General features: G+C 37.8%; 2 protein-coding genes across 5 annotated transcripts in view; one reads left to right on the top strand and one right to left on the bottom strand.

The window, feature by feature from the left end:
* Positions 1–1495: 1495 nt before the first annotated feature.
* On the bottom strand, positions 1496–8611 carry LOC141905444 (putative aarF domain-containing protein kinase 2). The gene is made up of 11 exons (XM_074794312.1): positions 8498–8611; positions 7447–8198; positions 6920–7025; positions 6476–6589; positions 6306–6397; positions 5822–5971; positions 5053–5286; positions 4244–4324; positions 3980–4144; positions 3392–3520; positions 1496–2738 (listed from the first exon to the last, which is right to left on the bottom strand). Exons 2-11 carry the CDS (start codon positions 8146–8148, stop codon positions 2547–2549), a joined length of 1965 nt encoding a protein of 654 aa, XP_074650413.1. The 5' UTR covers positions 8149–8198; positions 8498–8611; the 3' UTR covers positions 1496–2546.
* A 220-nt stretch (positions 8612–8831) lies between these two features.
* Positions 8832–15406, top strand: part of LOC141905843 (uncharacterized) — a 29138-nt gene continuing 22563 nt past the window's right edge. For 3 of the 4 annotated variants that reach the window (XM_074794902.1, XM_074794903.1, XM_074794901.1), the window contains exons 1-2: positions 8832–8891; positions 11905–12036. In XM_074794902.1, the coding sequence (XP_074651003.1) occupies positions 11911–12036 (126 nt within the window). In that variant the 5' untranslated portion in view covers positions 8832–8891; positions 11905–11910. Of the gene's footprint in view, positions 8892–11904; positions 12037–13084; positions 13099–15406 lie in introns of those variants that run through there. The other variant, XM_074794904.1, reaches the window with a different exon arrangement.

Below are 15406 nucleotides of genomic sequence, written 5' to 3'. Positions count from 1 at the left end.
CAGAAAGCTGAAATTCATTCTGAGGGATCATTCAGTTATTATGTACGCGTGTTGGGGGAGAGGGGGGTTATGGCTGATGCGTGCAAGTCTGTAAGGGCGAGGGGGTCTAATGATATGCTGTAAGTAAGTACGCTAATATGTCTATTGTACGAGGAATCTCCGAGACCACAAAGTACTAAAACTTAACACTGATGTGACAAAACGCTCAAAAGCCAATGCGCCGAAAACTACTTAACAATACTCGGTGCTACCGATCTATCTAATATCAATTTCAATTATCATATTTATATACATGAATTGGTATTTCCTGGTTTACTGATCACCCGATGCTTCCATCACCTACGCGATACTTAACTGTAACTAAAAATCAGGGCAGAAAATGGCAAATACTAAAAATAAAACAATTTATATGTTGTGTCTATGCTGTGCGCAACTGGAAATTTTCTATAAAAAAAAACATCACAACAAAAAAATTGTAATTTCATGTGAATGTTATACACGAATGGTTCCTAATGAACTCTTCTCTGTAATTTAAAATGCGATGTCTAGTATTCGTACTGAGTGTATTGCTGTGTAACTCTCGGGTATTTTTGTTGAGAGCGTTACCCGTAGCAATTCATTACCTAAGCAGCCGTATTTATCCTGTTTTAATGACTTCATGACTTCAAGGGTTCTATGTACATATGGATGTGTAATAAATTATTGATGAATATCGGATACTCTTGTTTCTCGTGTGTGCCGACGCATATATTTCACACCTTGTATTAGCAGTAATAAAATATTCTTCTAATTTTTTTCCCGGATAATAACCTTCAATGATATTTCATTCTGCTATCAAATTAAGCGTCACCAAATAAAACGTTACAAAATATTTCTGTCTAAAATTAAGCCGGAATAAGTCGAAGTGATAAATCAAATGATATAATGTAGTTGTAAAACGAACATTTCAACGATTCATATTTTTAAAATCAAAGATTTTCATTGCGCAATCTTTGATCCTAGTAATAATGCCGTCATGGATTTAGAAAACCTCGCCCAACTCGGATAGGAAAATATGTAAGGAAGTCAGAAAAATGATTTCGTTTTAGTCAGAGTTAGTTGAAAGTCCGAGTTGGCCATGTTTGGTAAGGCAAGGTTTACTGTAGTTTCCACATAAGACCAGCCATAATAATCTAGCATACCATTTTGTATTGGCACATCAGGACATCTGCTACATTCCGTAGAGAATTGTCATTGATCTACTAAACGAAGTAAATACTACAGATACCGGTAATGGCATCATTTATTCCTGATGAATTGCTCAATAATTCAACGCTATCCCCATAGAGAATCAATAAATGCAGAAGGCTGGTTTCGAAAGCCGGCTTTTTGAGAATGTTTGCAGCGATCGTTATCGGGCATTCAATGCTACTGAACGTTACGCAAAAGTCCACAAAATTATTTTTGGACAAAATCTGAAATCACAAAATATTATTTTTCACAATATTTGCAACTTTATTTAATTAAAATAAATCATTTTATGTTAAAAATGTAAAAACATTCATTTGACGAATGAAATACTGATTGCATTAGAACAGTTGAACACGTTAATAAAGACAGGGTACAAATCAGTCATTCCTGGAGTTCCTGGGTCCAGTTCCACAGTCCTGAATTAAGATTTGACTCTGAGTTAACTCATTGAAAATGAACTAACTATGACTCTGAGTTAACTCTAACTCACAACTGTGGAACTGGGTCCTGGAGTTTTCAAGCAAAAAATTTCAGATTTTAAGGAAGTGTCTGCATCACTTTCATATCCCAATTACAATAAACTCCTCCTAAATCAGTACTGTTTATCTCGGTAAACCGTTAATTCAGTGGTTTAGTAAGCAAATTTTATCCTTTACACTACTTAAACTCGGTTTCTCATTTGGTAACCGTCTGATAGAGTAAAAATAAATCCAAATTGTACTGATTTATGCATAGTTTACAGTACAACAACTACAAACTAGACAAAAATTTCTTTCTAATTGCCTATTTCTCAAAACTGAAGAAATTCTTAAATGAGTTATGAGCATTTCACTCAAATTAAAGTAATTTCAAGCGCCTTTAAAAGCATTTTCCATTTAGTAAATAAAAAATTGAGGTGTCTTAGGGACCCTGTACACAGTAAATCAAAATCTACACTCGGCGATATACCACGTTCTGCTATCACAAATTATAATAAAACTGTCATATTTGATGATGAATACAAATCATTTTAACAAATATTTTTAACAACAATCATTCAAATATTTTCTATACAATACATGTTATAAAGTAAGAAAGAAATACGCCTGCCAAATATGACTAAACATCATGACTGATGAAACTCGTGCTATATTGTATACGTTAAAAGCATTTACGAGACAGATTCAAACGAACAGAACATTTATAATCAATACCCGCTACTGAGTTTGATTAAATGCATCAATTTCTTTACAGAAATAACATAAAAGCATAACGAATAGCGAATTGATGGATGACAAACGCGTCTATTCAGTTCTGGTAATTCGGATCGAGATCGGCTAGTTGACGGCTAAGTTAGGCAATAACACTGGAGTGGCTTGTTGTAGAATATTCAGAGTCGGATCCAGGGATCGACCGAGCCCTTCTAAAACCATTATAGCCAGAACAATCGACGCGAAGTTACTCTCCAGTTTTACTTTATGATTGCACATCAACGAGAACACATCCGATAATAGATGGCCGACTTGGATCTGCGAAGAAGATATCGAATACTGCTGTTAACTAGGGGGGTAACATAGGAACACCATGCCAGGATTCATAGCAGTCATTGAAGGTGCTTAAAAGCTTTGAAACGGGAATGGATCTGTTCAAGGCCTTGAATGGGCTCTAAAATCCTAAAATCGATGGCATTGCCTTACCACGCGACCACAATTTGAAGCTTTTGGTCACATATCATCTACGGTGTACAGAATATCAGATCATGATATTTTCAGGTCTAGTACATGATTTATCTCAACTCTAATAAAAACAATGATTCTGGACAATGCCATGCAAATAGAGTGATTATACGAAGATTATATGCAAGTCCTGGGTCATGGACACTATAATCCCTGCCATGCCCACTTGATGGAATGTTAGACAATTTCTTCAATATTCAATATCTATCAGAAACTCACCACTATCTCATAAGTGTATCAGGACAATGGGGGCAATTGTCCTCAAATCTCATTTAAGATGTAAACACCAAACATCAAGATTCTTGACCACCTTGATTCTGACTGGGCCAGTTTTTTGGACTGCATGTGCGTCTAAGGTGGATTTATGTATAAACCTAATATCATGATAGCCCACCAAATTTGCTTCCCAAGTGGATGACTACTACTGTTAGATGAAAATTACTCACTTTTCCTAAGGATATTGTCTGGTTCCTTGCTTTCTCGATTAGATCATTTAATTCTCGTATGAAAGCTTCTTTATCATCGCACTCATGATGCGGACAGTGATTCAAGAATAATTCAGCAACTCGTTCACCCTAAAAAAAACATTCAAAAATACTGACAATCTCAGAAGCTAGAATTTCCAATTGCTTGCATGGTATGTACTTACTAGGTAAAGAAGTAGTTTAAAACCAAAACAGGGTCCCTACAGATCAGTCATTCCAGGATATAAAGGGTTTTCGAGGAGTTCTAAGGGAGAAAATTTCGAGGAAGCGTCTGCATCACTTTCTAACCTCAATTACAGTAGACTCCTCATAAATGGGTACTGTTACAATTTAGGCGTAGTCTACGAAAAGATTTCCTATTTCTCAAAATTGAAAGTTTTAAAGGAGTTTAGGGCATTTTATTCAAATTAAAGGAATTTCAAACACCGTAAAGGAGTTTCTAAGGAATCAAGGAGTCCTGGAGACCATGCAAAATGTTTTTTTTTTTGCGCTAAATATGGAATATTTATTGTTTTATTTGTTTGGTTTTATATGTACTGTGCTACTGACCTGACCGAGTATGACAGCCTTGAAAACTTCCGAGAAATTATCTTTATCCTTCTCGCTGAGGGAACTGGTAATACCAGCATCCAGCAGAACCAGTCGTAACGGACAGACAGGTTTCTGTACATTCACTACTACTGTATCACATACATCTACTAATACGATCTGATCCTACAATTATTGAATTAATTCACAGAGTCTAGTAAACCACAGTTCAATCAATTAGCAGAATATTCATTGTTCGCTTAAAATGAAGTAAACTTTTGTTACCTGGCTCATAAAATTTTCAGCATTCTGCACGAGTATATTTCCGGGATGAAGGTCGCCATGTACGAAGTTATTTACAAATATCTGCGATAGAAAAGGTCGAAACAAAATGTTTTAGACATCGAAAGGACATTTTTATGGCAGCACCTCACGGAAAACAATCTTAGACAGGTACATCATCTATGTTCTTCACAAAGGACACTTAACATCAACATTAAGAGGCTATCTGTGACTTTGTGTACAGGCTTAAAAAGTTTGCTGCCAGTTTGATAATACGGGTTGTCTCCAATTGCCAATAAGGATATTTTCATTTGGCATGAGAGCTATTACATAGTAAGCTTTTGCTCGAAATTGACCAATGAGCATTGAGAATGAAGAGCGAGTTTGTTCATATTGCCAACTGTGTCATTCCTATGCGCCAGAAAGCAAATATCAAACTGTAAATGAATAGTTGTCAATATCAGTGTTGCCAGCACCTAGCTATAATATTTCCGGATATCGATTCAAGATCGATCTCCGTACTGTAGTGCTGAAAAACAGCTTTCGCGGCCCGTAACATGGCGCCACATTGGTGACAGAACCAGAAGTAGGCCTACAAGTATATTCGTAACCAGCAGCAAACGTGCTAAGCCTTTTTTGATGTTAAATAATGATATGACATGATGATATGATAACATCTTTCAGAATTAAGAATTGTTTTTTTCTCTCCGAAAAAACGCTCACAAAATTTTCTGGATATGGTCTGGAGATTCGATGTTTCGATTTGTCAGGATTAAGCGCAGGTTCACGGTAAATAGAAAATTATTTTGTACCATTTCTAAAAGTATATCGACACCAATTTGAGCGAGTCGCGCTTGCAGATCGGTAGGCTCGGTTTGCGGCTCGTGAGATACGAACTCCGATATGAATGTACCGTCCTCCCAGGTTTCGACGAGCACGTTGCATTTCACGAACGGCCAGATCGGGTGAGGAAACCGAACGTTCGATACATCGGCGAACAACTCGTTGAATCGGTCTAAATTCCGCGCCTCGCAGCGTAAATCGATCTGCAAAATATACAATTTACAATATCACGACCAAAATATAGGTGATTAAACAGGGTTCATAGCAGTTAAGGCAGAGACAAAAGTAAATACTTTTTGATCGTGAAATTAAGTACTTCTAAAGCTATTTTGTAAGGTAAAAGTGTCACATCTTAGAACACATGTGGCCAAGATGTGACCCTCGTCGTAATCCACAACATAAATTGTCAAAGTCCAAAAAGCAAATAATGCAAAATGTTTTAACAACGTTTGGTGTTTATACAGGCACCAAAAGTTTAAGGCACTTACCGGGTATTGAAATTTTTAGTGAAAAGTGAGAAGTTTTTATTGGTCATACTAAATCTTTTCTATGAAGTAGCTAGAAAAGTATGGAAGCGGCGTAGAAAATCTCTCAAATTCTATTCCAGACAGCAATGTAAAATCGATGAAACACCTCTTACATCACAGAGGTTTCTGCAGCAAGTATTTTGGAATACCTTTTTTTAAGACAGATTATACACGTATACATACTAAACGCTATCTATAATTTTGTTCGTACCTGTTTCATCATTAAATCTGAGAATTCTTGGACGCATTCCGGTAAACTCAACCATTTCAATTTCGGTATTAGAAACTGTGCTATGTTTGCTATTGCTTTCATAATCTGTAAATCACGAACTGTCGCTCTGTAGATTCCTGGATGCAAAACCTAATAATATAAACACTGCTTTCATCAATCACTTTTATAATTATCAGTGGGCTTGGTTTGAAGATTTTTGACTTAGTCGCCATAGGGACAGAACTAGAATAATTAGAAGGCAGGGGTCCAGAAGAAAAGAAAGGGTATTTCTCGGATAAAGCAGCCGTGTTAATGGCCACCATCGGGTCCCGCCCTCGGTATTAGATATTTTTGAAGAAATAAACCTGAAAGGATGCAATTTCAATGAGGATGAATATCAAGTCAAATTCATCGTTTTCATGACATGCAATTTCCATCCCTAAATCCTGTGCCATTAGTCTGGAAAGAGCTGCTTATACAGTACCTTCACAGCAACAGGGACTAGACCTTCGTTTTCATCGACATCAACAGTCTCAGCAGGCTGTTCGGGAGCTTCATTTTCAACTTCTGGATTTTCTGAAGATAAACAGTACACTGTATCGCATGGTATCCTATAATACAGGGATAAGGCAATGAAAGACGATCAAAACTTACTGGTTTTAAAGCGACCAGTTCCTGCCGTTTTGTCATCGGGATATTTGTCCATTTCATAAGTAGTCGTGGGAAAGATTTTACTGATCAAACGACCGAATCCCAAGATTTCGATCCCTAGAACAATAACATAAATAGATCAAAATTAATGAACTGGTTAGCTACTTTATTTCACTCGCTTTTTTCCCTGACATCAAGTTGTTTTTCCCGACTTTACCTACTGAGACTACAACCAATCAACACAAGTAAATATGTAAGATATAGACGGAAATCGTTTGAATATACAGGCTATCTCAACAAAACTTCCTGATTTATAGCTTTTTTAAACAAAATTCTTTGCCTATTCCCTCATATTTATGACTTTTCCCTGAATTCTGGGTATTATTGGCCTCCCTGATTAAGCAAAGTTTAGACAATTCACGGGATGGTTTTGGTTATATGACTTACCATCATGTACTGCTGGTCGGCCGAGTTCTTCTTCCATTAGATTCTGAATTTCATCGGCAACTTCTTCATCAACGATCATCTCTGGACGTATGTAGGCCTTGTATACCTTCAAACAGAAACAAAATAACACCAATCACTGTCTGAAGCTAAAACCTACCTTTTATCTGATATCTAACATCTAACAGTCTCATATTAATGGGATACCGGCAAGGCTACTGAGGGAAGCGAGGATTCAGCGATAATCCGCCAGGATCGCTAGTGGCACTGGGTTACCGCGCTTCAATTTCTTCTACATTTCGATGAACTTCGAGTTAACTTTTCTGATTAGTAGATCGATTTTCAGTGAAATCAATACCATATACTTCCGTGGGTCCATAGGCTTAAAGCACATTTTCACCTTCCTATCGTGGAAAGATAGATCCCAATTTTTTCTGAAGGTTTTAACCGGCAACTTTTAGTGAAACCCCTGGATCCGCCCCTGTCTATGATATGAAAATATTTGACTTCAGCAGTGAAGTAATACCCACCTGAGCAACGCAACCGGAACCGACTGGATTTTCTTTATCTTCGAATTTAATCAGGATCTCCTTCCAGCGATTGCCGAACGCTTTTTTCAGTTTACGTTTCGTATAGTACCACGAATGCGGAGTCGTGCGTCGGTGCAGCGTCGACATCTTATCGCAGAATTCCCGCGAGAATAAATCGCGACGCGTGCTCGCCCACTGGCCGAGTTTAATAAACGTCGGTCCGGACAGTTCGATACAGTAGATGAGCAGCCGCCACCAGCACGCGGTCAGCCGCTCGCTCAAACGCGAAATCGGGTACACGCTAAAAAGCGGCACGAAAGTACACAAAATCCGTACGGCTCGCAGCGTAAGACGTATCCCGTCCCAAATTCGATAAAATATACTCTCGCCGTTGACGTCGACGATCGAGGATTCTTGTTTGAAAACTTCCTGGGGTATTTCATATTCGGGCACGTTGTTGCAATGCGCGCGAAACGGATAATAACTTTTGTTTTTGGCGGCGAACGGAAACGCGAATACCAATGAGACGCCGACTGGTTTTAAACTCGAAGAGATCCTGTTGTTGCTGATTTTATTGTTAACGCGAATGATGTTTCGCAATTTTTTCGTGAATAGCGGATTTTTTCCGATTCGTACTAACTGTTCGTGTATTTTCGATATGTGGTTGATATTTCGACCGCAGCAAGAAAATATCCGAGACATACCGACAGCAAATCGTAGCCAGCCTTCTTTGCAAAATAATAGTACTTGTTCTGCAATTGTAAAATATATAACTGATGATTAGGCCTAAAAAGCCTATTGATTTGATATGCTTTATACTAGAGCCTTCTTGTCTCACGACAGTCATATGCGATGGCAATGATAAATCTACGAATGATTTGTAAATTTCCATTCGATAATGTCAGTCAAACATGAATCATTCCAATAAAGTGCATTTGATGTTATCATATCGTCCAAATTTGAATTGAATTTGAATAAAAAACCGACGTAAAATTGCTTCTACTTTTTGTATGCAAAACGTAAACTATAATAAACCACAATTTTACAATACCTCATATCTCGACACACAATGCAAACTGATTTCGCTGATATTAGCTTTGGGAATCGTTCCAAGAAAGTTCAAAAACTGGAAATCTGACAAGAAATAAATAAGGCAGCCGAGGTTGTTTCACATACGGCATAGCCAGGTTTTGGGGTTTTGATAAATAAGAAAGAAAAAAATCTTGAACGTAACAGGCACCGAAACAGATACATTTTGATTCATTTTATAACTTTTCTTTTGATCAAAATCAATAAGATGTCGATTTTATAACATATTGTTACATCTACTCTTCAAATTCAATGAGCCCTCTTCTTCAAACCCCGTGAACCCTCACACATGCGCATGTGAATCGAACATGAGGAAGAACTCGAGTCCTACCTAACAATAAATCGATTAGAAATGGGTAAGTTTTCATTGATTTATCACCGATTTAGGACAGTTTATCTGTTTAAATGCCGAGTTAGCTGACCTTTTCAAATCGACTCTGTTTTTAACGAAAATTTGAAAGCTGTAAACAAAGTTGTGAAATCCGTGAATGAAAACTCTTTTTTTCAAACTTCCCCAAAAAGTCAAACTTTTTTTGCTCCTTATTCATTCATCTGTATCTCTGTGTCTGTATGGTATGTATGTGCATCCAAATGTGGTGAATACATAACAGGACAAGAGAGATAAATAAGTGTTAGGCGCTGGTCTGTGGTGGTGCAGAGGGTGGCTAAATGAATCCCTCATATGAACCTAAATAAGTTGTAGCTTATTTAGCCTGACTAGATTGCTAAATTATTCATGGGCCAAAAAATGGTTGAAAGAAGTAATGGAATAAAAATCACTTCTTTTGACTTGGGTCCACAATTAGGCCTAACTAAGCCTAGCTAACTAAGCCTAGCTTAATTCACAAACTAGCGTAGGTACATGCCTACCTTTTGAAATAGGCCTGATCCAATTTTATGAATTGTGAGGTGTTAAAAGCCAAAAGGTATCAAAAAAACAATGAAGTCGTTGTGCATTGATTAAAACAAATGTCAGACGCATCTCGAAACATAATGATGCAAAGCAAGTTAGTCTAATTGACTTCTGTGAAAATTTCATTGACCTTCCCATTCCTAACCGTGGTTGCCTGTGGTGGAAATATCCTATCGTGAAACTAAACCACAGACAGCTTAGTGACTAAGACCTTTCTCTAAAAACTTTCATCTAAAAACCCATAATATCAGTGATTAACGTTTAAAAATGTAATATTGATCTTTTGGTTAGAATGCTTCTACTCGTCTTGAATATTGTAGATTTTTAGGCTAGGTCCTAAGGTTTTACCCACAAATAGTGGGAATCTCTTTTGAATCAGCTTGAAATTATAATTTCTATTACCTGGTATCGGTGTATGCAGCTAGGAATGATTGAATTTGTAACAAATTGAAATAGGCTGTAGTTTCTGTATGAAAGTATAGGGGGCATCTCATTAGGAAATATTGTTTTATTTTCACGATGTCTAAAACCAAGTGTTGGCAAATTTCAGGGGTGGATCCAGGGGCAAACTTTGACAGGAGCTCAAAGAAATGAAAATGGTATATAGGGGCCTATACTGAAAAAGGGCAAGTTAGCTATCAGCACAGCCAAAACTGGGGTCTGGAAATTTCTGTGCATTTTCATACAATATCTAGGCACTCGAGGGAAATTTAAGAGTTCGCTAATTCTTGCGCTACTGACTGCTGTCTTAAAAGTCGCAGGTGGAAAACAAGTGCCCTGAAAAAAATATTTCCATTACATTTTCAAAAGGGCACAGGGAAATCGCGACGGGAGCATTTGGATCCGCTGCTGAATCTTGCACTTAATTTTTATTTGGCTACATAATTCATTAAAAGATGGACAGACAGGGTTCTCCGTATAATGTGGGTTCGGAATGAGATCAGAAAGATATAAATAATATGGAGAAACTCGAATAAAACAGAAAAGTTTGTTAAATCAATCAGAGAGTAAAAGCGCAGTAGATTGCTAGTAGGCCCGTCTGTGAATCGTTGTAATTCCAGTAAGGGCTTGTCTTAGCCTTAGCGGGATATTTTTTTTCGATATGTTTTTATCGTAATCAAAACAATAGTCCTTCGCATTTCAAGTCTGATCTCGCTGCATTCATTATAGGCTTTTCCGCGGTTTTCGCTAGCGTCAATAGAACATCGAGATATACGCGCGAACAATGCCGAATGCCTTTATACGAAAGTGTTTATTGTTACGGTTAGGTCTGTGTCCTCCGGCTAGTTTACTGCGAGGCGCTGAAATTTCTTTTAGAAACTTGTAACATGTTCGGTCGCGTTCGCGATATAAAAAGTGTCGTAGAACTTGAAATAAACCGACGACGGCGACGACGCAGTACCGGGTGTGCCTTGTTTATCGCTAAAATGAACTGTATAAAGAAAAGATAGATTGTCAGTTGCCCTCGGTCAATTGACTGTCCACAAAAGGTCACCGGGTATGGCACTGGGGTTCGTTGCCATGTGCTTTCATAGAAAAGGCAATTATTCTACCTAAAGATCATTTCGAAATCAATCGGAGACGAATGACGAAGTTGATAGTAATATCAGAAATAACGAGCGTCATCGAATGTTGTTAGATTTGAAAAAGTAAGTCTCGAAATCAATGATTTCAAAGATGAAAAGTTCTGGAGCCAGTTGGTTAGAGTTAACCAGTGGATAGATGACATAGTGACAATTCAAAGTTCATTGTTACTATGGTATTTATCGGCTGGTTATTTCTAACCAACCTTTGAGCAACTGGGCCATGATTTTTTATTCGCGAATTTGGCACTTTTCATTCGATGCTACGGTTTAGTATTATTTCAATAAATTAAGAGGAAGTTCATGGCTGTCATCTGTATCAATTGAATTTGAGTTTTTCAGTACTGCTATTTTACGATCGGTTTTTAATACAGGCTTGTGAATGATCTTTTTTTTTCATGTCGATGTGGTATTGAATTTTTTTTTCGATATCCAATTCATAGAATCCATGCAGGTTCATTATTCGTCGTCAATTAGAGGGCTTTGTGCGCAGTTGACATCGAAATCAAGTTTCGTATAGTGAAATTGCCTGGAGTCCTATTTTTCGATAGAACTGTATCAGACACATGACAGTACTTCGGGCGAAAAAAGATTGATCATAGGTGCAGAGTAACACCTGCCCGTGAATGCGTCGTTTGTACTTAATGAAGTGAATTTGAATTGCGATAGGAACTTAGAAAAAAACAGGTTGGAATTTTTTTCGGCGAGTAGAATTAGTTAGGGCTGATTTATTGTTCGAGGAAATTCGATATTCGGGGCATTTGTGTCGCTGGTTATAGTAGAATACTGTATACCAGACCGACAACTTGCGTTGCGCGGTATTCGTGCGACTGCGACGGATTGGACTAGAATTCGTTTTTGTGATATTTGCAGGGGTAGATGAACAGCGCGAAACGTTACCCTGATCTCACGCGGCCGGGGTCGACGGGAGCGATGGCCAGCGCGAGGGAGTGGCGCACGTCGAGACCGGACGAACTACGCAAACTCGTCCTCAAGAAAGCGCAGGTAATTATTAACGATTTTATCGTCCGAGATTAGGCTATGAAATAGAAATAATGTTTTAATTCTTACTCGATCCAACAGGGGGCGATCGATGACTAGCGTTGGTGTTGAAATACTAGTCTTATATGTTTATAGCAATTCTTACCCGGTAATAAACAACGATAACAGATTGTAGACTGTACGTAAGAATTCCACAATCAGTTCAGAAAAAGATGAACGTTTTTGTAATAAATGAATTGAGTGATGTTTTGGCTATCTGCTAATAGCTGTCATCAGGCTACTGACATCAGGCTAGCTGAAACATTACTCGGATGTTCAGTTGAACTCGCTTGATTCGGATTTCTCGATCCGGATTTTTGCCTAATTCGGATGAAATATTCGGTCCATGTAACCATGAACCGTGTCGCTAAGAATTATAATTCATAATTCGAATTTTACTTATTTCGAAGATATTTGGGCGCAGTCCCTAGTCATCGGAATGAGTTCTATTGTATATTCATACTAGAACTTTTCGTCTCTTTTTTTTTCTGAACTGATCGTGGATATTTTTACCTATTTAACATATGCAGGTATTGCAGGGTTCATAGCGGTTTTAAAAGTCCTTTAAAATGGGAATGGATCCAATTTAAGGCTTGAATATCGTGGAATTGGCTTTAAAATCCTTCAATCATTGTCATGGTCCTTGAATGGCATCGCCTCAGTACCCGATTACAATTTCAAGCTTCGGGTCACATATCATCTATCGTGTACTGATATCCAGATCATGGTATTGCGATGTCTCGTGCACTAGTCTGATGGATGAACACAAAGTAAATTGGAAATCTTATAAATCATTTTATTAAATACCTGAAATCAGAAGCGAAAAGTCCTTGCAAATGCTTAGATGAAAATGGTCATGGGAACTATGAACCCTGGTATTGTGTGCGGTGTATATTCTAGACTATATGAATGATTTAGTATTAAGCTAATTCCTAGTCTCACTGATAAGTATAGCTAACATTATTGTTGTATTAATCGCTGAATTATTTACTTGAAACGCTGCTGCAGAATCCAATCCGATAACCGGTAAGTCGGCATCGCTGAGTATCTATTCGTTTCATGTTTTATTGCGTTCAGGGCACGTGTGCTTCCTTCCCTTATCCCGTCCCAACCTTCAGTAGAACCCTCACCCGTCCTTCCTTACTCCTGTGTGACCTGTCATCATACGCCGCGATCGACGATGATATGATTTAGTTTTATATTTCGGCATTAATCAGATTTTATTCGATTTATTTTGCACGAATGTTTGCGTTGATGTCAATTGATACCAATTAACATTTTGATTGAATGTCAATTATGTTTGTTTTAATCGAAATTTGATCACGATTTAAGACTCAGTACCCAGCTCCTGCTCTCAATACTTGGTACTTACTCTTAAACTGAGCCTAAGGCTTTTTTTTTCAATTACTTGGAGTATGAATACGGCGTCTGGAATTCTGCCGAAAACATCTTATTAAAGGTTTTTTAAGAACAACTTTTTCAAAGATGTTTTAAGAACGTCTTTTTGATCTTTTTGAATCTAAAAAAAAATCTCTCCTCTTGTTTTCATCATGAATTTTCAACCCAAAAAACTTAATAATTCTATTCTATACAATTTTCACACTTTTTTCCTTTCCTTTTTTTCCTTTTATTTCTTATATGGAAAACGCTGAAATGGCTAGATCCAGGAGCTTCTATAGCTCAAGTTCTTCTTACTTACAATCCGCGCTACTGTTATATCTTCTGACTGAATCATTTTTCCCCGTGTATTCTTCCATTTTAAAACGCGCTTTTAAAAGGAAGAAAAAATCTGTTCCTATTTGTCCCATTCGCCCTAGTTTATTTTTTTGTTGTTGAAGATATCTGTACTTCAAGCAATTTAAGAAAAAATGGCCTTCGTTAATCATATTCGTTTTGGCGTGGAAAGTGTAAAGTGCGCCTATATGAACCTGTATACATGTACGGGCGTGAAATGAAAAATCATTCGATAGGGCCGTTAAGAAAATGGGAAACGCTGCGTTATTATTAAAGTACTCGTTTGAAAGGTTTCTTTAATCATAAAGAATGCAGGTTTCCAATCGACAATGAGTCCTTAAAAGACTAGTCGCGCGATAGTTCAGGAATAATTTATTGGTCCAATACGCCAATAGAAACGCATATACATTGTCAACGCATTTGCGACTACATCATGATTCACTCAAGTAACAATTTCATTTTTTGTATACTAATTCTATTTTTTTTTTACTCGTCTTTGAAATATTAAATCTATATTTCTTTACTCGTCCCTCGGCGATTTACGTACTGAAATACTGAAAGTCTGGTTTTCGCGTAGCGGTTTCCGGCTGCTTTTTACTTCCAGCTTTGTGGAAATGCTCTGAACAACGACGAACGCGAATTTGCATGATCAGCCGGACAACCAGGCCTGTGCCGAGGTTTTTTGAGGGGCAGTTCTAAGAAAAAGAGCGCTTTTTCACCGCGAAAACGGGCACTTTCCTTTGGAAAAAAGGCAGATCTTAGATACGAAGTGCCCAGAAATCATTTGAGAATGGATAATTTTCATTTTTTTTTTAAACATGAAAATTGTATCTACATTTCGAAAAAAATTGACCTAAATTTCTTGACACTGACTTTTTGAAGGGCACTTCGATAATTTTAGGGGGTTTATTCATTACCCCCGAACCGCCCCTCGACACGGGCCTGACAACTGAGTTTTGATACCATCCGCACACATTTTCACGAGCGGTTTCCTGCCACTGTACAAAAATAGCTATTGCATGCAATTTAGTTACAACAGCAGCAGGAAAAAAAACTAGCTGGAAACACTGGTAAAACTATAACATTGTGACCGCTTTATATTGTTTTGGACATTGTTCTACTGGTAAACAACGTTTCCAATTGTTTACTATTTCCTGCTTCCCTGAGAGAATTTGGTATCTGTATCCTGAATTATATATCATCGTACATAGTTATCCATGGAAATCTCTGTGGAAAAAATAACAACAACATATAAGGCTTTCACTTTGCACGGTTACCACGTTATATGGAGAAGTTCTTGTTGTTGGTATTGTCGTGTATGGCTGTGGACTGTTCGGGTTATCATCCTCGCGGTTATGATTAAACTGAGATTAGTCACTCAATTCCTCGAGCGATCTATTCGCTGACTCCCATTTTCAGTGAATGGAAATTGGGAATCGACCCCAGAACCATCATCCACAGGGACTCTAATCAGAGTTGTAAACTGCGATCACACGGAGACGATTCGGTCCAGGCCAAACAGGCTCGGGCTCATTTGGCACCCGTGTGAACTGTTGTCCCGGGCCAAATTTGGCACGGGCCAAAAATACTCATCTGATCG

This window comes from Tubulanus polymorphus, chromosome 5 (assembly GCF_964204645.1).
Source record: "Tubulanus polymorphus chromosome 5, tnTubPoly1.2, whole genome shotgun sequence".
Taxonomy (NCBI): Eukaryota; Metazoa; Nemertea; class Palaeonemertea; order Tubulaniformes; family Tubulanidae; genus Tubulanus; species Tubulanus polymorphus.
This window is presented reverse-complemented; position numbering and strand designations above follow the sequence as displayed.

Excerpts from the sequence above, each read along its gene's own strand:
- LOC141905444 (XM_074794312.1), bottom strand. The coding sequence starts at position 8,148 with ATGTCTCGGATATTTTCTTGCTGCGGTCGAAATATCAACCACATATCG. Across the intron at positions 7,026-7,446 it reads GTTCCGGTTGCGTTGCTCAG|GTATACAAGGCCTACATACG; the intron begins GTGGGTATTACT and ends TTCTGTTTGAAG. Across the intron at positions 3,521-3,979 it reads AGGCTGTCATACTCGGTCAG|GGTGAACGAGTTGCTGAATT; the intron begins GTCAGTAGCACA and ends TGTTTTTTTTAG.